Raw genomic sequence first — 26677 nt, 5'->3', positions numbered from 1 at the left:
GCTCATGTGGATCAAAATAAATTAGAGGAATTTTCCAGAACGGATACCATAACAGTTATTTACTTATTTTGTTCAAGTTTGTGTACCAGTAACTCACCAAGACAGAACTTTTAATTATTGAGACATTTTTAGCATATTTCAAACAGCAAGATTACAGAGGATAGAATTCTGTAATGTTGAGATTATATCTCGGAAGCATCCAATAAATCTAAAATTCTGTTTTGGAATACTGTGCTGGCATCTACATATGTAGAATTATGGTCCCTACTTTTTGGCAAGTAGATCCTGTTCCAACACCTACTGAAGTCAATGGATAGACTTCCATTGACGAAAGTGTATCTGGTTCAGGCCAGAAGTAAAGAATGATGGTCAAGGATGTATTGTAACTGATTAAAAAAGAAACATTTATGAACCAGAGCCATTTGTAAGTAATCTATATAATTTTAGTAAGTGGATTTTAATAGAATATTGAATGCAAACCTTTTTTTAATGCAACATTAAGATTACACTGTTCATTTTTTTAAGTCAGGTCATAAAACATTGAGGAAAGTATAAAGCTAAAGGTTCCTTCAGGAGTGTAAATGTTCTCACCTGGCGCTTATGTAGTATTTTGTGAGATACACTTGACAAATAATAGAAATAGAACATATGTACAGTGTGGACAAGCCAATGTTGCTGTAGGTACTGTGGCCTTGAAGCTTGGGTCTGATCAAACTGTGCTTGATGCAGGATCTCTGGTCTCCTCCAATACTGGCTCCATGATGCCTGACTTGGTTCCAGATGTAACTTAGTGTGGCCTCATGGTTGCATTAAGCTATACCAGTTGGTAATAAAGCCCAAGAGGCCATGCAGGAATAGGAACTTTTTTGAGTATGTATCAGTGTAGAACTCACTGTAGGAGCATATGTGCTTCATCTATACCAGATCAGAGTCTTTTGAATAGCAGTGTCAGTCAGGGCTCTGGATGTGCCCTGTGTCTCCTCATGCTCCTATGCAAAGGCATAGAGGGTGGAGTGAACGCAGCCCTCCCACAGTTCCCTCTTGCCGTCTGTGGCAGTGAGGTGGGACCTGGCAAGTACCTGACCCACTGGTCTGTACCTCTGGCTGGATCTTTGAGTCCTCAGAAACTTGGGCTTCGAATTGTGAGGGAACTGAGGGAAGGTTGTGGCCACCGACCCTTTATCCCACCATATGAAAGCATGACAAGGCACAGGGCATGAGCATGGCCCCAACAGACACTGCTATTCACAAGACCCCAATCTCACATACAGTAGGCACACGTGCCCCTAAAGTGGAATCCATGCCGACTGCAACATTTAGAAGAACCACGTATACTGTAGGGTAAGTAATTTATTTTTCTGGTCTTTTCCTTTGCCTCATGGAAAAGCAAGACATTACATACACAAAAATTGTGTTACTGTGCAGTCTTAACTTTACAGTAAGTACTCAGCAGTGAAAGATTAAGGCTGTAGTGTTAAGCTTAACACTGCCCCCTTGTGTGAGTGCATTATTACAGTTTTTAAATTTGTGATCACATACCTTTTGTCATTTTCTTTCAAGCTTTGTTTTCATAAACATTTTTATTTTTAGTTACTCCAAGCTAGGTTGTACCCTTAGACACAGCTTTGTGGGAGGAGAGTTGCATAATATACACTGCCCTAGGAATAGTCTTGGGAGGAATTTTGACTTAGCATCATGATTCCCCGCAAATTCTTCTTAGGCTTGGTCTAGAGCTTACTTCAGTATAATGTAAGTCACTCTGGGGTATGAGTAATCCACACCCCTGAGTGACGTAAATTATACCGACCTAAGCACCAGTATAGACAGCACTATGTTGGCAGGAAAGCTTCTCTTGCTGACATAGCTACCACCTCTTGCAGAGGTGGATTTTTTATGAGAACAGGAGAGCTCTCTCCTGTTGGCATAGAGAGTCTTCACCAGACACGCTACTGCGGCTCAGCTGCATCAGGGCAGCTGTGCCACTGTAGCACTTCTAGTGTAGACTAGCCGTTACTCTGTGTGTGTGTGTGTGTGTGTGTGTGTAAGGTAATTATTAGCAGCTCTTAAATGAGTGCAGCTTTCTTTCCTTCATTTTCCGAGCCAGTACCAGTGGGCAGTGTGAGTGTGTTCCCACACCTGTTTGCTCTCTGGAGAAGCAGCTGTTGTGCAGCCCCCTACTGCACAGATGTATCGGACCCAAAATCCAGACATCTTTAACAAAGCTGTAAAGGGGGTGGGGTTGGAATCTTACTACCCCTTATTAGTCTGGATGGCTATATTAGGTTTGTCTCAGCCAGCCTTTCATGTCTATAAAGTACATTGAAGATTGCAAGCATGATATAATGCTCAGTGTTAAGAATTATTAATACTAATATATTTACAATCGGTTCTTTCAGTTACTTAGTTCAGGGCCACATTTCACTTCTTTTCTCTTATTGTTTTTATATTTTGATTCATTAGCAACACCAAGGTGAACATGTGTCAGCATGGAAACCTATGCAGAGGCAAAAAAGTGAGGAAGAACTTGTAAGCACAATTGATATTTTTTATTTTCTCTTGATTTCTTGAGAGCATGGAATTATCAAATAGCCTTCCTTGTGAGTTAAATTCCATTTGTTGTTGTTTTTTTCAATACAATTCTGCATAGTATTTTTATGCAGTTTAATTAGTATGAGATTTTCAAAAACTGGCACAGCTATAGAGAGACCTAGGTTTTTGTTGCACTAAAAATACCTGATCCTACCCACTAATTTGTAGGCCACTGATGTGAATTATCAAAAGTGCTGGTGTTGTACATTTTTTCATAAATGCACAATTTTATTGTTTTGAAATCTTTTAAAATCCCTTTCATTCTGATAGTCAAAGTTATGAATAAATAAAACAGAATAGCAAGGGGGGGAGCATAGCTATAAAAAATTAATAAATTGGTCGCGCATTGCTTTTTTTAAAAGCAGACACGGGTATTTAGAGAAATGGTGGCTTTTGGAGGGCAATGGGTTAAGGACAGCAGGCACAGCTAGTTCTTGTCAGTCGTTTTAGTAAGAATAAACTATTCTCTCAGTAAATTCAGTATTGCTTTTAGCTGATATTGTAATGTTGTTAGATTAAGTTATTATTAAATGAAGATTTGTTGTTTGCCCACTAATCTATGGCTCTCTTTTTCCTAGTTCAAATTTACAATTGGATTACTTTATTACTAATCAGCTTTGAACCCCATTACAATTAACATAGTGTATAAGGAATGTTCCGGTCTAGTTCTCTGAGAAATAAGGCAGTTTTATTCTGTTGTTATACCAATATAAAAGCTACAGTAACTTTGTGTGGGGCTTTGTTGAAACCAGCACATTTAATCTCCCCCCAAAAAATCATAAGAAAAGAAGCTGTTATTCATAGAATGTGATTCGGTTGTGGTTTGTTTGTATTGTTGTTATTGTATATCAATCATCACCGCCTGTTACTATATATTTCTGTAATTTCATTTATGATCTGACTTTATAGTAATTAGTTTTATAAATATATTTTTCAATTTTATTAGAGAACATAAACAATTAAGCTATTCACTGTTTATGTTCTGGCAAATAAAAGATCAGTGTATTGTAAAGTTATATAATGGCTTAATTTTTTATACTGTTATATTTCCCCTTCTAGGAAATCAGTGATAACTATTTGACAAATTATGAAGATGATTTTGAAGTATGTATAAGTTTATTCCTTTTGTAATCATTCATAAGTGTAACTTGTTGTTTGCTGTAGTAACAAATATAACATGGTTTGTGTTTTATGCTTTTACTTTTTTGATAACATTGTGGCCCTTTCAGACTTCTTGCCAAGCTTTTATCTTAATCAAGTCAAATTTCTGAGTCTGGGGGTAGGGAGAAAACAGGAGGGGCAACTTTGACTTTCCATTCGAAGTCTTCAAAGGATCATCATTCTGTCTTACTAGATTTCAGGTATTCAAACCTTTTTGAGTAAAAGTCTTGAATTTTGGCCTACTCACTTGTTACGTACTGCTGATTATAAGAAAAACTTAAATTCGACATGTATGTCTGACATGTCAGTAGGTCACCAAAATGTGTTCAGTCTAGCAATTTACAAAAATTATATTAATTTTTTTTTATTGGACTTGCAGTTTGGTTTGAAGAATAAAATAAGGTTACCAGCTCTATTTACCAGAATTTAGCCAAGAAAGTTGTGTAAAGTAAAAAAGTGTGCCTCAAGGACCTTTATTACCAGCCATGTCCAACCAGATTGTGGACTGTGGTCATCTAGGGTCTGTGTGTGAAATCTTGGCCCCATTGATTTAAGTCAAAACCACAATTTCAAGTTGTGTGTATATATGGTATATCTCCTTTGATTTCAGTGGGACAACTCTTGTGCTTAAAGTTAAATATGGGCCTAAGTCTTTGCAGGTTTGGGATCTAGATTATTTTTTTTAAATGATGGCTGTTAGAAAGTGTTTAAAAAGTTTGGATTATCACAGTCCTAGCATATATAGATTAGTGGGAAAAGAGAAGATGAGGTGAAAGATGCAAAATAAGTACATTTTATTCATTGGTTGCAGAAATAGATAGATTTATTCCATCATTAATATGACCATTTTATGCCATATTGTTATAGACTACATAATGGTGTGTGCTGGTATAAAGGTTTTATTGGCACGAGTTGGGGATGACTACTCATAGGTGCAAAGCCACAAAGAGTTATGCATCTCAGCTTAAACAAATGTCCATAAAACAGTTACAGCACCACACACCAGCACATACATTGTTATGATATGCACTTTAAAAGATTTAAAAAAAAAAAAAAAAGGTACTGTTTTTCTGTTCCAAGACACTGGGTATGGCTAATCCAGATAAGTTTATCACAGGCATTTAAGAGAACGTAATTTATTTAAATCAAAGAATTATTTTTTAAAATTACTCCTGATCAGAGGATTTATGGCCATTTTCATGCATCATTGCTCTTGAACTCTTTGCTCTTCATTGTGTTGAGCTATAGGATTTTTTTTTTAAAAGCATCTTTAAAAAAAGACAAAAAGTATTTTGACACAGGCACCAGTAGTATGATTTAAATTTTTTGATTTCATTTCTGTTTAACATTTATTAAAAGTAGTGTTATTTTTAAAGGATTATGTAGATGATTTTGATGACGATGATGATGAAGACAATGATAGTGAGGCTAGAGACTCAGAAGAAAGACTAAGAGAGATCCCTGTTTCCAAAAAATCAGAAATAGAAGAAATTCAAAGAGCAATTAATGCAGAAAATGAGAGGATTGGTACCTTACTACCAAAGCAAATTCAAAAAGAACATGAAAAGGAACCAAACATGGGTATGTGATTGAGCTCATCTTTTAAGTGTTGTTGTTAAATGCATTGCAGCTTTTGTGTAAACAAGATACTTCTACTTGCTCTAAAGATCTCCATTAAAGGCAAAAAACTAGTGTTCTGAGTAAATCACTTAGCTTTGTGGCTAAGCAGCATAACTTCAAAATAGCTAACCAAAACTTCAGAGATATTACCAATGAATTCAAATGTGAAGTATAAAGGCCGAGACTTAATAACCCTGTTCCCTCATTTGGAGGGCTGGGAGAGCTGCAGATCATGTTTCAGCTTCCTATGGTGTCGCCCTCCCAGTCTTTCAAAGGTCTTAACAACGTCCTCCAACAGAAAGAGAGAAGTCAGGACCTGATATTTTTTATGTTAAAAACAAGAAAAAAAAAAAACCTTTTACTGGTGGAAAAAATAACCAAAATATAAAAGAACACAAACACGATTTTTTATTTTTGGTTTATAATTCATCTTTAAAGTATAGTTTTGCTGTGAAAAGTGACTATGTAAAATGACAACCTCTTCCTCGACAGATCTGCTTAGTTTATTGACTATGTCCGCCATAAGGCCCTGATTCACCTTCACACAGTCTAACCATGCAGATCACAATGCTGGATTGGGTCTATAAGAAGCGCTTTTATTACTTTTTACTCCTCTTGGTACTTCAGGGCAAATACAGCTATGGAAGAGTGACTGAGCTTCTCTCTGCATAATGCAACATCAACTGCATTTTTAACTAAAGTCTGATTACAGAATCTTTGTCAGAACTCAGTTTGACTTTGATTCCAGGTTGAGTAAGTAGTAATTTGGCAGTTAGAAAAATCATCTTCTTACTGGTAAACTGAGCAGATTTGATCTAATTATTAAAAGACAATAAATGTGGAAATATGGGTCCTAATTTTTAGTGCAGACACAGCTTAAAAGACGGCAGGTTTTGTGAGAGCCTTCTGTATAAGAGTCAGTATATTGCAGTGCAGATTTCCTATATTTCTTGCAGAAGCTCACCATTCCTGCGTCAGCTTTTAATGTACGCTCTTGTATAGATCAGATTTGTAAGTTCCCTTATAATACCTGCTGCACGAATTTTGATTTATTGTAAATTGTACAGTATTCTATGTATTTTGACAAATCATTCTGATTTAATGTAAACTACAGATCACTATAGCAGTGATACTTAGCACTCCTATAGCATCTCACATTTTAAAAGCACTATACAAACATTATTTAACAAATCTTAGCAATCTTCTTCTAAGGTAGCTAAATATTGTTGACTCTGACAGTGAATCAGACACGGAAGTCAATTGACTTTTCAAAGCCCACATAGTGAGTCACTGGCAGAGCTGGAACTAAAATTTAAGAGTTCATGGATTCTAGCTCTTTAGTTGGTTCATTGACTAGACTGGCTTTAGAGCAGCAGGTTTCAGCTTGTGCCTTATGTCCCCAAAGGGCTACAATGTCTCCTCTCAATCAGTGATTCCGCCTCAGCTGTAGAGGCCAACCTCCTATTGGGAGGTGGTTTATACCACCTTCTGCCAGCTTGGGTGAATCTGACCTAATAATCACTATTTGAACAGGGCCATCTTAAAGGCAGAGTATTGTCGCTGATCCTTGAACTCTTAATGTACATTGGGGAATTCTTCATGGTGAAAAGAAGGGACAGTTTTAAGAGAAATGAAAATCTGAATAGTAAAGGACCAGCAGTAAAGGAAAAAAGATTAGTTGCTTTATATTTGATAAAGTTATGATACCCAGTGCACCACTCCTTTTCCTGCAAATATATCCTTACCTGCATAATTAATCTTTAGCATCTGCACATCATAACACATTTTGTTGATTGCTATAACTCCAGTTATCTGACATTTTAATGTTTTATTAATTTCACTCACAAAATTTTGTAATATCGTACAGAAAGGCAAGATTCTCCTGCCAGAGGCTCTCTTTATGGAATGTTCATGGATTTTGAAACAGCAAACCAGCGGCAAAGTAACCGAAATATGGCCAGTAAACAGAAGTAAGCAGCATTAAAAATTCACTGCATGTAGCTGTTTAGGCAGCTCACCATCTAAAATGTAAATTCTTTTCATAATGTTTGAAATATTCTTAGTAATATTTTATATGCAACAGGGTGGATTTGATTTAAATCATGATTTAAATCACTAGTCAGGAAGACTCGATTTAATTATGGCTTTCTACGTAAAAGTGCATTCTTGTTGGTTGTTATAAACATATTCTTCACAACTCAGAGATAGATGTAGGTTTCATTTTTAATAGGTATACACTATACATTTGTAAACAATTCTTTATTTTGAAAACTTTTCAGATTAGTTTTACAGCTATATCAGAAAATGAATTATTGGTTATTTCATTTACCAAAGGTAATTGAAGCAGATATTTATGAAGTCATTGGGAGGTGAACTATCTCCAATTCAACAGGTTAATCATTAATATTTGGAGGATTTTCTTGCCATGCTGTATTAGGAGGAGAACATCACCAGAGAGACATTTAAATTGTTTTATTTAACTAAAACAACAACGTTAAGTATTCTGGATTTTTTTCTTCAACAGCAAACATATAATATTTTAACAAAACAAGCATATGTCCCTTGCTTCTCACATTTATCTCCAGCCTTCTTCTCCTTGTCCAGATCTATTCCACCCCCAACAATCTTCTATTCATTGTACTTCTTGAAACTTTGCACTTTTAGAGAGAGGTAAGGGATTGACTCTGTGTACACAAATTTGCAGAGGAACTATAGAGTTGAGGTCTCTTATTTCTCACCTCTCTATGTATTATTTATTTATTTATTTTATTTATTTTAAAACATTTTTGCTGTTAACAAGCATGTTACCTCTGGAGTTATGCAAATCCACAGTTTGAGAACTGCAAAACTAAGCATCTCTGATGGTATCGTCTAGACTGAGAACTGATTCCCATTGTGTATATAGAAAGATTAACCTAAATAATCTATACCGAAGCCTGTGGAACCCCATGAGATTGGGTCCCTAATCCATAAACTATTGGAACTCATTTACAAAACTTTTCTTAAACATTACATGAATATATTGTCTCATGTTATAGAATTAGAATTTATAATCCCTATTCCTTGATGAGATATCTTTGACCTATAATGTATCTTAATTAAAACTATCTTTAGATAGGCTTTTCCTCAAAAATCTTTAGATAGGCTTTTCTTCATTTTATCATAAAAATCCGATTTAAATTAAAAAAAATCCAATTTTTAATTAAAAAAAACCATAGATTTTTATCCATCCTGATATATAATTACTTTATATATAAATAATATTTTATATAATATTTTATTTTACATGTGATGAAGGATTGCTTAATCAACTACAGTTATTTGGTTTAAATTAAATCCCTTTTGTACGCTTTGTTTTAAATTAAAGAAATATTAAAATAATTTCTTTAAGTGTAACAAAGAACAATCAATTCTATAGAATCTAAATAGTGTGGGTTTGTCTATACAGTCCGCAGCAGAGAGCTTCTCAGACAGGATCAACAAATTCGGAATTGCACTGCTGCACTAAATATACCTGTGTAGATGTTGCGGGTCAGGCTGGAACTCAGGCTCTGAAGCATAGGGAAGGGCATGGGCTTCAGAGCCAGGCTGGGAGTCTTGCTGTCACAGCTTGTGTAGATTACCCTGTGTGTACACAGAAAAAATTGTGAATATCATTAACATATTTGGCATGGCTTTAGGAGTACTTCCCACCATCCTAACTATTTGAAGAACGTAAAGTGCATCTGTTATATCACAGGAAGCGTAGTTTTTCTAGCTTTTCAGTAAGGTCTGTAACTTAACTTGTCACTTTGAATAGTTGGACACAAACAGTCCCTAGGCTATAAAAAGCTTGGGTTTATGTATACCTCTAATTAGTAGTATAAGTTTCCCTAGATTTGCAGTCAGGTTTTGGAAGTCATATATGATCTTTACCTTCATGTCACAATAAACTAGATCCTAATATTGCCATTCCTTGTATGAGTATCTACACGGATAAACATTTTAATATCAATGGGCATTGATCTGGGACTCCATGCATTTGTTTGGAGGGGTAAATAGATTGCTAGATCTGTAGTACATTATTGTGTAATGCCATTTTCCTCTAAATTGCCATGGGTTCATATAGATTTTGCATCTTAACTCTTTTTCTGTTTTGTAATTCATTGTAAAGGAAACGCAGTTCAGAACTGCTCCGACTAATTGACCTGGATTTCTCAGTCAGTTTTTCTTTACTGGATTTGCCTCCAGTGAATGAATATGACATGTACATCAGGAACTTTGGAAAAACAAACACTAAACAGGCAAGTACCTGACTTTTAAGACTATATAAATCCTGAAAACTGAGATTCTTATCCTGAAAAATTATTTTCCTTCCATTGGTTACATTAGCTAGGAGGGTGGTAAATGTCAACACTTTAATTACTTTTGACAAGAGAAAAACCATGTCCGGAATGAGCCTAAACAGTCAGTAGTGCTCTAGTTTTTAGAGGAATTTGTATATGAAGTGGGAGGATAGTGGGAAAGATAGTACAATGGCAACAGGAAGCAAGGCAATACATAATACATTCATAAACATTTTTAGATGACTAGTGCTTATTAACATAAAGGACAGCTGCAAAACCACAGGAGTCCTCAGAATATTTGCAAGAGATTCAATATTTATCTTGAACTAAGTGTGTCAAAGCATTAAAATAGTTTGTCTGTTCTGTGTCTTCCGGAATGTTGTTGGTAGATGTGTTCAAAGATTTGATTTTAAACATGAATAATTAAAAATACATTAAAAGAAAAGGAGTACTAGTGGCACCTTAGAGACTAACCAATTTATTTGAGCATAAGCTTTCGTGAGCTACAGCTCACTTCATCAGAAGCATTCCATGTATCTCACGAAAGCTTATGCTCAAATAAATTGGTTAGTCTCTAAGGTGCCACCAGTACTCCTTTTCTTTTTGCGAATACAGACTAACATGGCTGCTACTCTGAAACCTAAAAAATACATTTACGCTCAATTTAATATGTAGCACAATATGTGTATGTATTTAGAAACTAACTGACAAACAGAAGACAGTAATATTGAATTTAATAGTTTTTAAAAATTACTGTTCATGTTAAGTTTCAGCTATTTGGTGGCAGCAAGAAAGTGCTCAGAGTTGGCATCATCATGTTCATAATTTTAACTTCGTATTTAGGCATATGTTCAGAGCAATGAGGATAATCTTGAGAGAGACGTTCAAACAGATGAAATAGAGACTCTAGAAAAATGGACACAACATCCAGGAGACAGTGTCCTTGTATCTGGAGGTGAGTAACCCTTTGCTTTTGTTTATTTAGGGCCTTAAATGCTTAAACTTCCTCTCCTTCTTTTTCACTGCTGCTGTTAGATCATGAAATGAGACAGACTGCTTTATTTATTTATGTATTGATTGATTGATTGATCCCTGCTTCTGCTGGAAAGAGAAGTATTCCCCCAGCAGCGTCTCCAAACTCAGCATTGTTGCTGCTGAAGAGAAGTTGGCTGCTATCATCCCTTCTCTTTCTCAAATGTTTCATAGAACATAGAACTTCCTTGGTAGTTGATTTTGTATGTTGGTGCCTGTTTGTAACCTCATGTCTTTTTACAGGTCCCAGAAGCAGCAATGATGTGTCTGTAGATATTGCTGTAACACCTAAGATTGATTCACAGAGATTAACAAACTTTCTCCGGTCTGCTTGTCAGGTACGTTTCTACCTCAGTGAATGTACATATATAAAATGTGGGAGAGATGGATCACTTAAAACGCCTGTCCTTTCTAGGTACCCTTGAATAATATTCATTACGGGTGAGATTCAACCGTGTGCAGAGGGACAGAAAAAAGCCTGTGTAAAACATAACTCCCTATTAAACCATGTTTTGCAAAGCTGCGAAGTTACCAAGAGAGTTGATCAACAGCTATTAAACTCATCAAAATAGTTTTGAAAGTTGCCGATAGCAAAGTTGAAATACAAGAATGGTCTTTTTTACTTCTATAAATGTAATTAATTATGTTTGAAAGGTGATTGCTGTTTTGCTTGAGGAAGATCGAGTTGCAACACAACCCAGGTGGAATCTAAGATCTCGACAAACCAGTCTGTCTATTAGTGATAGCTGCTTCCAGTTAAATACTAATCTACCTTTTCTCCATGGTAAGAGAACTTTATTGCACACCGTTTAGTGGACAAATAGAACTCCTCTTCTTTACATGAAGTGCCAGCATTTGTGCTTGATTGATCTGTGGAGAGCACATGTCAGGATGTAAAGGTGCGGTAAAGCTCACTTTTGCATTCCTCTGATCCTGCTGTAATTCTATGTAGAGCAGTTCCCTATATGCTTGTTTAGAGGACTGCAGCTACAAATGACCACAAGAGGCCAAAAATGCAGCCAAGAGTCACACCTTCTTTTCTTTAATATACTGGCTTTCTGTCTCTGAAAGATCACCCTTGCATGGAGTGATCCTCCTCAGGTTAGTTTTGTTGGGGTTAGAGCTCAATTAACTTTGACTACGTGGGGCAAAACAACCATGTTGCACTGCTAAAATATGGCTTGATATGTTTAGAACACAACACACATGGAAGACAGTGTATTACCGTAAAGCTGTGTCTTTCTCCATGCAAACTACAAAAATTTAAATGAAAAAACTAAAACTATCATGACTGGGTGAAGGAAAGACCTACTGCAACATGAAATGTTGCATTTTCTAACAGATATGCCAGAAAAATGAATCTTGTTCTGACAAATGCCTACGTTTCTACATCCTGCACCCTCCCCTCTACTGCCCATTCTCTGGTTGAGATGTTAGCGTCTCTTCCACCATGTACCATAGTCATTTAATGAGAATGCCAGGGCTTGGTTGTGCTCAAAATAATAGTTCTGCAGATTCTTTGCCTCCAGGCAGCTGAGCAGAGCAGTGGCTCAGTTTTCTCTCCATTCCTGTTCACTTTCCTCGTTTAAAGCCAGTTTTGGGACAGGAGAGAACAGTTTTCTTTCCCTCTCCCTCTGCCCTCTTCTTTCATGCTCTGGCAGAAAATGCACTCTGCCAGCAATATTAAAATTTTCTTTGAAATTACTTGTTAATTTCCTAGGTTGTGGCTGTGGCAACTAATTATTCTCTCTCATGTTCAACAAGTTTTCCTTTTTTATTTTGACTTAGGCCGAAAGGTATCCTGTTTGCACGTCTCTCAGGTTCAGAGGCAGGCATTGCTTTCTGTTCACGGGTTACCTGAAAAGCCAGGTGCTATTCAATTGGACAGGAAGTACATCGTATGTGTATGGAATGTCTGGCAGCCTTCCAGTCCTCAGAAAGTTTTAGTTTGTGAAGCAGAGGTACAGTTCCTAGTCATTACACAATTGCCTATTGAATGAATGATTTTTGGATGCATATTGTGCTGTTCTGTCCTGGTACCGTGTATAAAATTTCTTTATAAATCATGTACAGTTGAATCCAGTGAGTGAGACAATAACCACACTCCACTCCACACTCTGATATTGGAGAGCTGAGAGAGGGTCTACGTTCACCCTGACTGCATTTTACAGATTTCTTCTTTTTTAATCTGGGCCAGAGGTTTCAAGGAGCCATCTGTCTCCCCAGCCATTACTATGCAATGGAATTATACCTATCAGCTTTGCAACTGTGGGTAGGAACAATACAGCAATGCTCTGGAGAGGAGATAGGCTGCAGAAAACCTCCTATGTTGGCATGCCATGGAGCCATCATCTCTAGCTTTTATGTGGGTTGGAAGAACACAGATATATTGAGCTGGATCAAGCCTTTAGCTCCCTTTCAATTATAAACCTAATATATTTGTTCGTACCTTATAGGTGTCATGCTGCTGCTTTAGTCCCAGTAAGGCAACTTTAGTATTTGCCGGAACAATGGATGGTTCATTGGTAGTGTGGGATCTCCGAGAAGACTCAAGGATGCATCACTGTATAAAGTTAAATGAAACTGACTGGATTTTTAGAGCTCCAACATTTTCTACTGGTTAGTATGATGTGTGTCTTGAACAATCTTTTCATATTCAGTGAAGGTATCATAAATTAAGAAATGTTAAGTTCTTGCTAACCTAGTTCAGCCAGATCAGAGGTGATATATAAGATGGTAAAAGTTCCACGTCAGTAATGGGTGTAAAGGAATGTCAGTTTCTGTAATTTACACACTAGAGGATTGGAATAGAGAGGTGTATCAGGAGAGCAACTGAGCGTATATCTACACTGTAGCTTGCTGCATGCGTATCAGTATGGGTAGACAAACATGCACTAGCTCTGCTCTAGCTAGCACACTAGAAATAGCAGTGTGGCCACAGGCAGTGGTTTGGGCTAGCCACCCGAATATAATCATACTCAACCACCTGGGTACATACTTGGGTGGCTAGCCCAAGCCTCCACAGCCAAAGTGCTATTTTTAGTGTGTTAGAGCGTCTGTCTACCTGCTCTGGGACGCACACTCCAGCTACAGCGTAGACATGCCTAATGGGGGAGTGTCAGTTAAAATAGGGTACTCTCTTGTTACTTTAAGTTGCATAACAAAGGACCAGCTGAGGTCATTAGCTAAATCAATTTAGCCTCCCTTACACTCACTTTGACTCCCTCATATACCTTAGCATACACTTAGATTTCTCTTATACCTATTTATAACCCCACTTTATTGACATGAGTAGGATTTTCAGGAGCACCTAAGTGACATAAGAGCATAAGTCCCATTGACTCTCTGTGAGACTTGTGCTTCTAATACTTCTGAAAATCCCACCTATGTAACTTATATCACCTCAGAATTTTATCTCATTACTGTAATATTTGTGGTGGGATTATCTCCTCCATGATCATTTATTGCCCATGTATCTATCAGGCATTGTAGCAACACAAAGTCTTAGGGAATCGTAGTAAACTTCCACATAAGCCTGCATTGCTCATGTCTGTGAGTTTAGCACTGTTCAGAATTTGACTGTGACTTTTGATATGGGTTGATTGTCAGGTCGGGCCTTTTTATGATAGCATGGATTCAAGGTAAACGCACAGCAAGGATCACATCACTGAAAAAAATATGTGTGTTGGTCTAATGTTTCTTAGGATCATCACTCCCACACCAGTGTCTTGGAGACACAGGCCCAAAGTCAGAGCTGCTGTGTAAGATGGAGCAAGGGGGACTCAGTTATATTCCTTTAGACTTACTTGCAGTCATTTGCTGATGTGTGATAGAGTCAAAGTTGGTGTTACTTACACATTGAGAAGCTAGAGGAAGGTGTAAGTTCAAGAGTGTGTGGGTGTGACCTACTTTGCTTAGATCTCCTTACCACCTTCTGTAGTGGGTTTTCTTCCTGTGTCCCCTCTTCCAACCCCTTGGCATGTGATTAAAAAAACTTAGATTTTCTTAGGCTCCCTTAAATGCAGTGGCCCAAATTCAGAGATTATAAAAGTTTTATATAAGGCATGTAAGTTACATATTGGTAAGCAGGTGTGGGGTCTAAGGATCAGCAATTGGATCAGCAGGGCCAGATCCTTACACTCGTATAAAGCCCAACTGAAGTCAGTGGGATTCCACACAAATGAAGAGTTTACTTGTGCAGATTTAATTTCAGGATCAGGTAGGTAAGTAACCATAGAGTGATTTTAAACTAGTATAGTTTATATGTTGAAAGTATATATTCTATCAATATTACCTGAGCCTCACATGAAAATTGGCCTACTTTATCATTTTGCACCACAAAATGAGAGTCAGTCCAAAGTAACAGCCCACCTTTAATCTACTTAGGGCCTCTAATCATATTGCAAAGGGAGTCCCGCTACTTCAGTTCTATTTTTTTTAACGTAGAATTCATTTTTAAAAATTAGATGATTGTTAATGTTTCATACCCAATAGTAATAATCATGCTGGGGTATGCATTATTTGGCTGTTGATGGGATTGTTAAGTGATTGAAGATCTTTGGTGTTGTGCTGCACAATGCACCAGTAGCCAAGTGTGTACATCCTGTTGTGGCTTATTGGTTTTATCAACACAGGGATTTTAGTACTGCACACTTATTGGAGCCGGATCTCTTTAATCTTAAATGAAGACAATTTCGTTTTCAGCAGCAAATCTTTGGAAATCATAATCTCTGACAATAGGGTACATAATGAAATGACTCCTCTAAATATGTATTTGCTTGTAAAAGCTTATGAAATGGTAAATATTTTCTAATTAAAAATTATTCTTTTTGGTGTACTGCTTTCTTTTTCACAAACAATGAAATCTTTTTGGTGTACTGCTTTCTTTTTCATAAACAAATTCTTCTTGACCTATCTAGAAGAATTATTTTTCTACCAGTTTTGTCTTTCCCAATTAAAAAATTTCCTCCTCTGTTGATGCTGATGGGGCTTGCAATTACTATAGCTGTTTACTTTTTTTTTTTTTTTTTTTTTTGAGTATCAGCAGCTTTAATAATGTCACCATTGTACAAAAAGTAAGTGGAAGCTTGTGTGCCTGATACCGTTCTGGGAACAATGTGTATTACCTGCTGCTGTAGAGTTAACAAGGAAGTAATGTAAGTGCCAGGTTTTTGTTTTACTACGTTTTTGTAAAGTTTAAATTTTATTTTAAAGGGTTTTAAATCCAGATGGGTATAACATTTTAGAAACTTTACAAAATCAATAGTGTAATAAAAATGGCACTTCTACATGACCCTTCTGGAGGCCTGTATGGTCTGTATCAAGGACACCCACAGCTCTGGAGTCATTTTGTTTTAGATCTGATTCAAAACAAATAAATAAATGCTCCAACATGGTTGATGTATCATTATCAGCACAGCACAATCTAGAGCAAAACATGGAATGAAGTTCAGTAAGCCTGGGCATCAAAAAGACAAAAGGCAAAGGTAAGTTTTAGTTAACCATATGCTGACTGCCCCTCTGTCTCTCATTACTATTTGGGTCATTTACCATTAAACTTTAAGGCTGGTGGATTTTTTAAAAAAATAATTTTATTATTCAAACTTACATAAAATAAGATGAAAATAAATTTAAACATTCTTACATTATTTCCATTTTATGTTAATCAGTGTGATATTTTCTATTACAAAATGTAATATGGTCAGTCATAGCTAATTTACTCTTCCTTCACGTTGCTAGATGTTGTTTTGGTTATAGTCCTGCGATACAGTCTTAGTCCATTGTCTTGTTGCTTTTTCAAAAGAGAGTTCTCATGTATATCTCAACACTGTTGATGGTCCTTTTTACTGGAGATTTTCATAGTCAACATTATGTTTAATTCTGAAAAAAAAACCTGAACTGTTTTGGGTTTACAGCTGGTGGAATATATCATATCTGAAGATTTAATAAAAGGAAGGCGTCTAAAGGCATTTTTATTTCAGAAGGCAGAGAAAGCTACTAGGGGGAGGCTGTTCCAGATTAGATTTTGACAAATAGGGAGGAACTGGTTGAGAATTTGAAAGTGGAAGTTAGCTTGGGTGAAAGTGATCATGAAATGATAGAGTTCATGATTCTAAGGAATGTTAGGAGGGAGAACAGCAAAATAAAGACAATGGATTTCAAGAAGGCAGACTTTAGCAAACTCAGGGAGTTGGTAAGTAAGATCCCATGGGAAGCAAGTCTAAGGGCAAAAACAATTGAAGACAGTTGGCAGTTTTTCAAAGAGACATTATTAAGGGCACAAGAGCAAACTATCCTTCTCATAAACACACTAGGGAAATGCAACTTAGATGGAGTTACTATAAGGTGGGTGCATAACTGGTTGGAAAACTGTTCCCAGAGAGTAGTTATAAGTGGTTCACAGTCAGTCTGGAAGGGCATAACGAGTAGGGTCCCGCAGGGATCAGTTCTGGGTCCAGCTCTGTTCAATATCTTCATCAGTGATTTAGATAATGGCATAGAGAGTACATTTATAAAGTTTGTGGATGAAACCAAGCTGGGAGGGGTTGCAAGTGCTTTGGAGAATAGGATTATAATTCAAAATGATCTGGACAATCTGAAGAAATGGTTGGAAGTAAATAGGATGAAATTCAATAAGGACAAATGCAAAGTACTCCGTTAGGAAGAAGCAATCAGTTGCACACATACAAAATGGGAAATGACTGCGGAAAGGGGTCTGGGAGCCATAGTGGACCACAAGCTAAATATGAGTCAACAGTGTAACACTATTGCAAAAAAAGCGAACAGCATTCTGGGATGTATTAGTAAGAGTGTGCAAGCAAGACATGAGAAGTAATTCTTCCGCTCTACTCCGTGGATGGTTAAGCACTGGAATAAATTGCCTAGGGAAGTTGTGGAATCTCCATCATTGGAGATTTTTAAAAGCGAGTTAGACAAACACCTGTCAGGGATGGTCTAGATCAGTGCTACTCAAAGTGGTGGTCCGCGGACCTGTGCCGGACCACGAGCCATCGGCTGCTGGTCTGCGCGCACATTGGAAAAAAAAATGCCGGTCCCCCACATCAGATAGCTTGAGAAGCACTGGTCTAGATGAGTGTAAGGGACTGGACTAGATGAACTCTCGAGGTCCCTTCCAGTCCTGTGATTCTAAAGCCACAAAAACCATAAAATGTTCTAGATATTTATTCAGTTTTTGCTTCCCTCGTTGAGACTGTAACTTGTATGGATCCTTCTAGCTGTATGTATTCATTCCACGGGGACCTGTGTGCTCCCTTCAACCTTTTCTGCCACTGCTCAGATTAGATTAAGAACCATGTTGTAAGGTTTTTCAGCTTCTGCTTTATGTTGGGGTTGTCTGCAGCCCCCTGTTCTGCAGGATGCATGATCAAGGTCTAGCTACTAAACAACCAGCACTAAAAACACCTTAAAATGAAGCTCATCTTCTTTTTTGTCATGTAACTGCATAAATACTCAAACAGATTTTCTTCATATTTTTTCCATAAACTTTCATCCTCGACTGAGATCTACGTAAACTTTAACAGCAGAGTTACAAACCCTTGGAAAAGCAGGTTTTTATTAATGAAATGGCTGAAGGTGTGGTGCAAATGATGCTGCAACATTTTGTATTGTGAAAAATAAAAACAAATAATAGAAGACAATTTACCACTACTATTTTGTTGACTTAAGAACTACATTTTGCAGAGTTGTGTTTTGAATTTTTGATGAAGTTCATTATTTGTCATTCCTGCTTAGTAATCACTAAATCCTAAAACAATAATCTGAAAATGTGTAGGGTTTATTGTTGTTGTTGAAAACAGTACAGTGATTGTTAATTTCTTAACTACAGATGGTGTTCTCTCCTCGTTAAACCACACATATCCTGTACTGGCAATAGAACCTGTCTCAACATCTGTCTATAAGGAACAGAATTATGGGCTCTCACACCTATCTTCTCAAGAAGGTATGTGAACTGCTCTCCAAAGGATCAATAAATTTGATATTTTCTTGAAGTAAATATCTGTTATACTAGACATTTTACAAGGGTATTAATCCCTGGTCCTAGTCAAATTCCAATTCATAACTGCCTTCTGCCTTCTTAAAGTCCTCTGTATTCCATTTGGATACAGCATTATTCTTCATGTTCTGCCCTAAACTATTATGCATTGTTAGTGTATGCGCTTTAGCCATAAATATGAGTGCATTTCTATCATGCTCCCTATATGCAGGGCAGTATTGTATCTTCCCATGGTAAAATGCACAAGATGGGGAAAGATGGCCCAAGAAACTCCATAAGGTAAATCTTATGGCGTTTCTACCAAATATTCTCCCTCAGGTAAGAGGTGAGACAATCTGAATCTGTGGAAAGGTTTGTTTCTGATACCACACGCAATGTGCCACTGATCCCCGCATCTCTTTCTGTACCGGTCCCCTAAATTGCCTAATGACCCACCTCCCCTAGAAACGCTGCTACCTCAGGAAACATGCTACTTTTGGTGCTGCCCCAAACTCCACCAGGGTGTGTAGTAGAAGACATAGGTGGACTAAATGCAAATTATTATTCTAAAATAATAACAGGAGTCCAGAGAAGAGCATCTGTACAGTCCAGCTGTTATCTAATTTGGCCTAATCACAATTCTCGTTCTGCCCCCAAATCCCTGAAGAACCCAAACGTGTAGAGAGGTGCAGAAGGGCAGCTTGGACCTGGTGGTGAAAGAGAGAGTATCCAGATTGGCTCCCCTTCTTTCCTTTAATAGGATTAGGGCACTTTCCTCTCGGTTATGCAGCACACAGAAGAGCCGCATAGGGCCCATAGTTAATATAGCAGTTTGGTAAATATTTAAACACTTTGGTATCATTCAGGATGAATGTACTATATAAATGTAAGTTGTTATTGATACTGTATTATTATACTTTTCCCCCCATAGAAATGTCAGGCCTGTCATTCCAGATAGCTTCAATGGATGAAAATGGGACTCTCAATCTGTGGGTGAGTAAATAAATATGTATGAAAAGCAGGAATATTGCACTTTTGAAATGAGAAATTTTTTCTTTAAAAATGCAGCATCCTTCGCATTTCCAAGATTTCAGGTAAGAGTTTCTTTTGAAAATTGTGGCAACATTAGCCATTTTATTGTCATACTTCCAGAAGTGCTATGACTTGGCTCCCTAAACACCACAAAGTTCCAATTAGGCAGAACTATTGATAGATATGTGATCTATGTGGTGAAATCAATCAGCAGTGCTGCCTTATGGGAATGTTGCTCACATTTATCTGTTTCTTGGGAAATCTCTGTTGAAGTCTACCCACTTCATTCACTTTAGAGCACTATGGGTGTGACAGTCACTGAAATTGAGGTGGGAAGCCACACTCATAACATGTTGGAGGCATCTTCAATCTTTTCGAAAATATTTTTCACACAAAGAATAGCCAAGGTGTGGTAAAGAATTGATTACCTAGTCAGAAAATATTATAGGCAGGTTAGTAACCCCACTTTGTGGATGATACGTATATTTGTCTTTCTGTTATCTTTTAATTAATGTGTTGAAGTCTCTCTTTCTTGTCAATTTTTAAGCCTAATTCTGATAAACTAGAAATATTTCTACTTTATCCTAAGTATCAGCCTAATCCTATTGTTTGCTAGTTCCTGTTATTGCAATCAGATTAATTTTGGGGAACAGGTGGATTAATAAGGGGACATACAGCGTTTCATCTCCATATAACCAGTTCAAACCCAGCAAAGCTCCTACTAATTTCATGGGGAACAGGATTGGGCCCAACAAGAGGAAAAAATATATAGGGCTAAATTATCTGATACATCCAGTTTACCTTGGGCACAGCATGGGATTGAGGGGTAGGGTAGGGGCCATCCCTGATTCTCTGTCCACACATACCAGCTATAGGCCAGAGCAGCCCAAGGACTGCTCTAACTTGTCCAGCTGACAACTGTCTCCATCTATCAGCTGGGGATTGTTGGAACATATCACGCTCCCTGTGCCAAGGTCTCTGGGGTGCATAGTATAGGAACTGGCTCTGCTAGCTACCTTCCCAGTGGTGACTGCCTCACACCAGGGAATCCCCAGAAGGGGACTTGAAGCCTCTCTTCTACCCTCCATTTTTCTGCATGAGCAGTGCAGGGCAGAAAATCTGCATAGTGTCATTGTAATGTTAGGCTCAGTTCTGATATAGCTACTGTAACGCAGCCTGCAGTGACTGAAGTGCATGAATACGAACCTCAGTACAGACTATTAAAATCCAGGGCACAAACCCCAAATTGGTTGTGAGATCTATACTTAGAACCAATTATCAAATGTAAACTCTTGAGGCACTATAACAGCCTTAACATAGAGTCATAGACAGTCCCCTTGGTACTTGGGTCTGTCTTACCAATAAGGTGAGCTTACCTTTCTGACAGATGATCCCTTCTACGAAGAATCACAGCAATATTCAGATTTTTCTCCCAGTCCCAAAGGACCAGTCACTTTCCCCAGGTCACTTGCACCTTACATCTCAGACCAAAGACCATACTATATAAAGATGTATTAAATAGGAAAAGGAAACAAGGGAGTTATTTACAAGCTTAAAACAGGTAAACATATATACACGAGTTACAATCTTAAGTTTCAAAAGGTAATAGAAGCGTCTACAATCAGCAGGCTCCTTATGTCCTTTATAGCTAACCCAGACTAAGCAGCTGAGGGTCTCTTGTTTATCCCAAGAAACGCTTCCCCTCCCGCCCCCTCTCCCCAAGTCCAAACAGCATAGAGGTATCTTGTTCCTTTTGTTCGGGGTTTTTTAATCCCCCTCCTGCCAAGTGCTCTGAGCTGCAAATTGAGTTGATGCGAGGAATCAACTTGCATAATTCATCTTCATGAGCAGGGTGGGAGAGAGCAGAACAACAAATGTCTTTTGTCCTCTTTAACATCCACAATAGTCTGTCTGATACTGATGGACCTTTCCTGTTGGAAAGGATTTAACACCTGTTGAAGAGCAGCCCTTCGCACTAATTAATGTCTCTCCCACGTTTGGTGATTTACACAGTCACAGATGCTCACAATACAACCACTCTACTATTAGCTTACAGTATGGAATACAGATGTTATAAGTGAGATGAATGCGTGCAGCAATTCACAAGCATTCAATAAAGTCTAAACATGTTCTTATAGTTCTAATACCTATACTAAGCCAGACTGATTCCAGTTACATATTTGACAGTGTTCAATTGAGACATAGGGACTTTCGCACGAGCTAGGTCGACCAGCCTCACGGATGCTCACATAGAGCAGTGACAGGGAACCTAGAATGTCAGTGTAGGTTTTGTTAATATTCAATATTTGCTTATTTTGAATCATTGTCCTTTTTTAGGTAGCAGTTGAATTACAAAAAGTGGATTTGGCTGGTTCACAAAGTGATCTAGGTAAGTACTGTACATGAGAGGAACAATTAATAAAGCAATCCGTTTTTGAGTGGAAGGGAGAAAAAGAGGTCATTGGGAGGGCAGTGCAGTCAGTGAGGGAACACTCCGGGAATTTGTCGGAAGATGAGAGTGCAACTGCCATTTTGCATTTATGGAGAATCTAGATCTGAATTTGGGTCTATATATTGTGTTTTGGGAGCTTTCTCATCACTGGTATCGGAATAGCCATCCCCTTACTGCTCTGCCAGCTCTTCCCTTCAGGGGCACCTCATTTTTTACACCTTTCACAAGCTCTCTGGCAGTTCTTCCTTCATCATCACTGGAATAGATACCCTTATCAATACATCCATGCTGTCTTTAGCTTTAGTCAAAGTTGTAACTTCCCTTCCAAAGCAGCCCCCATTTGCATCCTTATAACTGTCTCAGAAACTCTCCTTTTGGGCTGTAACTTACCATATTTGGTTTCAGACCAAAGATCACATTTTCCTCCCAGAATTGAATGAGATACATTCAGCCATTTTCAGGTTATCTGAAAATACACTTTCTTAGGTTCGAACAAATTAGGACTTATGTTTGTCGATCGCTTTAAAAAGGCGGAATTTTTAAAACTTGCATCGTTCAAATGTCTCTTGTACTCAGTAAGGACTAATCATCAAACTAATCAACCTGTTTAAAAACACCACATTTAAAAATAAATCTATAACCTTTATAATAATAAAACTGTGCTTCTGCACATCTGCAGTAAAAACGTGGATGAAATTTTTAGTTTCTTAAGCTCCTGTAGCACTGCGGATCTGCATAATTTGCTGAATCTGGATATTTTGTGTATCTGTAGATATGTGCAGTTTAAAAGCTATGGAGTTTTGTCAGACACAGTTGTGCTAGTTCAGCACGCTGGCCCCAGCATTTATTTTCCCTCTTCAGAATGTTCCTTTACAATAAGAAAAATTCAGTTGCCAGTGCAGTTCTCTTTTTGAATTAATACAGTATGGTAGCAGTGTTCTTGGTAATATTATTACACGTTATCTTTACTGTGTATTTTATTACCGGGGGTCCCAATGATATCAATGTGTCATTTCTATCATTAGTCTTTGTATAGTAATGTTATGATGTGATAGTGCATATTATCAAAGAGAGAAAACCTGTAGAACTAATACAGATGGTAATTCAGTTGAAGTTCTAGAGGTTATAATTTTAGAATTAAAAAGTCCATTTCTCCCTTTTCCCTTCTTCCTCCCACTTCCAACAATAATTACAACTTTTTAGGATTTGAATTCTATAGCCAATAATTTTTCTAAACAACACATTTTAGCTTGTCTCATCTTTAAGGACAGTGTTTTAACTGTGAATTTCCCTGTGTTTATTAATTGGAATCTTAATTCTATTTTAACATAGTTAGAATCATAGAATATCAGGGTTGGAAGGGACCCCAGAAGGTCATCTAGTCCAACCCCCTGCTTGAAGCAGGACCAATTCCCAGTTAAATCATCCCAGCCAGGGCTTTGTCAAGCCTGACCTTAAAAACCTCTAAGGAAGGAGATTCTACCACCTCCCTAGGTAACACATTCCAGTGTTTCACCACCCTCTTAGTGAAAAAGTTTTTCCTAATATCCAATCTCCCCCATTGCAACTTGAGACCATTACTCCTCGTTCTGTCATCTGCTACCATTGAGAACAGTCTAGAGCCATCCTCTTTGGAACCCCCTTTCAGGTAGTTGAAAGCAGCTATCAAATCCCCCCTCATTCTTCTCTTCTGCAGACTAAACAATCCCAGCTCCCTCAGCCTCTCCTCATAAGTCATGTGCTCTAGACCCCTAATCATTTTTGTTGCCCTTCGCTGGACTCTCTCCAATTTATCCACATCCTTCTTGTAGTGTGGGGCCCAAAACTGGACACAGTACTCCAGATGAGGCCTCACCAGTGTCGAATAGAGGGGAAGGATCACATCCCTCGATCTGCTCGCTATGCCCCTACTTATACATCCCAAAATGCCATTGGCCTTCTTGGCAACAAGGGCACACTGTTGACTCATATCCAGCTTCTCGTCCACTGTCACCCCTAGGTCCTTTTCCGCAGAACTGCTGCCTAGCCATTCGGTCCCTAGTCTGTAGCGGTGCATTGGATTCTTCCATCCTAAGTGCAGGACCCTGCACTTATCCTTATTGAACCTCATCAGATTTCTTTTGGCCCAATCCTCCAATTTGTCTAGGTCCTTCTAGACAAATAACCTATAATTATTTTTATATTATATTTTATATATTATATATATAATATTTTATATTATAACCTATAGTTATTTTTATACGTTCTATTTAATTAAACAATTATATGTGATTCTTGATATTTTATTGACATTTGAGTCCCTGGTTTAAAGAATAATTATTTATCATTTCAGGTTTAATTCCTGGGGGGAAAGTAAAGTTAGTACATAGCTCTACTGTTCAGTTGAATAGCAGGTAAGAAAACACTATTTATCCATTAAATTGTGTATTTATAATTCATTGAGATAATTCTCCCCTAGAACTGGGCACATTATTGTTATCTAATATATATTGATCAGGATTTTCAATAGTTCATTACTGTTGAAAATATACACTTTTGCCAGAGATGTCCATTAACGTGTTAAATTTGGGAGACCTTCCAGTTTAAAATTTTTACATTCTGCCTCTTCCTGTGCATAGACAGATGAATGTGGCCCAGTGTTTCAAACAAATATTTAACACTCAGAACCAACAACATCTTCTAGTTATTGTTGTAGTCACAGGATGCAGTATATACTTGCATTGATTTGGGAGAAAAGGTCCTGGTTATTTATATTATCTTTTTCATTTGCATTTCCCCAGCCTTTTCCCAAAAGATATCCTATGCCTGAGGACACCTCAAACACTGAATATTAAGTTTCTCCCTTCTAATCCTAATCATTTCATTGTCGGAACAGACATTGTGAGTAATGTTCTAAATTTCATTGCATTGTTCTCATCCCTCCTATTACTGTAATTATAAAAGCTGTCTGTTTTCTTTGGAATTATATGGGCACTACATATGTAAATATTTACTGTTGGATATTATTAAAAATAGTTTTATTCTAATTAGTACTGATCTTTAAGTGCAGCAGCTCGCTGTAAATTGCTGCACATAGATTTTTATTTAGTATAAATGCTGATGATACAGATGATTTGTTTTTGTTTTGTTTATTTTATTAACAGGGTGTGGTAAGTCATGGTGCAAGACATGATTTAAGAGTACCTCCAAAGCTGTTCAAACCCCAGCAGGGTGGACCAAGATCAATAAGAGCTAATGCAGTTGATTTCTCCCCTTTTGGAAAGCCAATATTTTTGGTATGGAAGGCTTTTTCCTAACATTAGTTTAATTTCAAATTATTTGGGGTGGGGGATTTCTAAGAGTTCTAACTCAACACATGTAATAACACTCAATTTACATTCCCAATTCAGAACCCTCTTGAGAGGTGGCAAACAAGTATTGTATATTAGTGATTGAACTCATCATATGCTGAGAGATGAAGCAGCTGGCTTGCAGAAACAGACTGACAATTCCAGTACAGCTGATTATCCTTAGAATGTATTGCCCACTCTCATTAAACGAGGACCATTTTTAGCTTGTAGTTGTATCATGAACTAGGTAACCCGTAACTCTTATCTTACTTTTATCTTATCCCATACCTCAGTCTGGGTTGTTTTCCTTTTGTAGATAGCATGGACACACGCACAAAAATTATCTGTCTCTCTTGTGCAAGCTTACTGAACACTAGTTGAAAATGATTACAATAGGATTTAATTTCTATTTATCCAGATACTTAGTTATGTTTGAACTATTCTATGATAATGTCATATCTGCCCCAATTTACATCACTTCAGTGGGATTGCACAGATTGTAAATCAGGCTGATGTTTGGCCAGCAAACATACACATTCTGTACTGCCTCTGCCCAGAACCAGAACTGACGTTCTTACTCTGTGGGATCTTCCACCTTTGTCTGGGATAAATTTGGTCAGATTCAGACTGTATTATCCAAATCTATAAATATAGAGTAATTTTGGATGAAAGCAAATGCAAAATGAAGCCTGCTTTAATTTTAGCCCATTTAGCTCATTGTGGTACTGGAAGTACTATGTGATCTTTAGCCTGTAACTTGTTGGATGGACCTGTGGCTAGTAAAAGCACATATAGGAGTGGGGAGAAAAAGGGGTTGGACCTTTATTGGGAGATATTAATATTACTTCCATAAAAAAGCAGTTAATCCTTTTTTTTTTAGAAACCATTTCATGGACAATTACCATTCCATACCTAACCTTCCTTGTTTGGCAAAGGTTATTGTGGCCGTTGTGGCAAAGCAGCTGGAGTCATTTGACTTCCTTCACACTGTTCAGACCAACATTAGGCTTGTATGTGGTCTAAGGACTATGCTGGACATACTGGTCCATCTCATAAGAGTGGACAAGGATGGACACGCTGATTCTTTTTGATTTGTCAGTAACTTTAAATATACTGACCTGAGGTTCTCATGGACACTAGCAAG

At 37.5% G+C, this 26677-nt stretch overlaps 1 protein-coding gene across 6 annotated transcripts in view; it reads left to right on the top strand.

The window, feature by feature from the left end:
* Window positions 1–26677, top strand: part of DYNC2I1 (dynein 2 intermediate chain 1) — a 47911-nt gene that overhangs the window by 15622 nt on the left and 5612 nt on the right. For all 6 annotated transcript variants that reach the window (XM_074946263.1, XM_074946261.1, XM_074946262.1 and 3 more), the window contains 16 exons: window positions 2461–2526; window positions 3649–3693; window positions 5127–5331; window positions 7238–7340; window positions 9524–9653; window positions 10539–10650; window positions 10971–11065; window positions 11382–11511; window positions 12516–12688; window positions 13184–13346; window positions 18574–18687; window positions 19652–19713; window positions 22090–22141; window positions 24537–24597; window positions 24985–25084; window positions 25348–25479. In XM_074946263.1, coding sequence (XP_074802364.1) covers window positions 2497–2526; window positions 3649–3693; window positions 5127–5331; window positions 7238–7340; window positions 9524–9653; window positions 10539–10650; window positions 10971–11065; window positions 11382–11511; window positions 12516–12688; window positions 13184–13346; window positions 18574–18687; window positions 19652–19713; window positions 22090–22141; window positions 24537–24597; window positions 24985–25084; window positions 25348–25479 — 1707 coding nt within the window. In that variant the 5' untranslated portion in view covers window positions 2461–2496. The remainder of the gene's footprint in view (window positions 1–2460; window positions 2527–3648; window positions 3694–5126; window positions 5332–7237; window positions 7341–9523; window positions 9654–10538; window positions 10651–10970; window positions 11066–11381; window positions 11512–12515; window positions 12689–13183; window positions 13347–18573; window positions 18688–19651; window positions 19714–22089; window positions 22142–24536; window positions 24598–24984; window positions 25085–25347; window positions 25480–26677) is intronic.

The sequence above is a fragment of the Natator depressus genome, chromosome 2 (genome assembly GCF_965152275.1).
Source record: "Natator depressus isolate rNatDep1 chromosome 2, rNatDep2.hap1, whole genome shotgun sequence".
Classification (NCBI taxonomy): domain Eukaryota; kingdom Metazoa; phylum Chordata; order Testudines; family Cheloniidae; genus Natator; species Natator depressus.
This window is presented reverse-complemented; position numbering and strand designations above follow the sequence as displayed.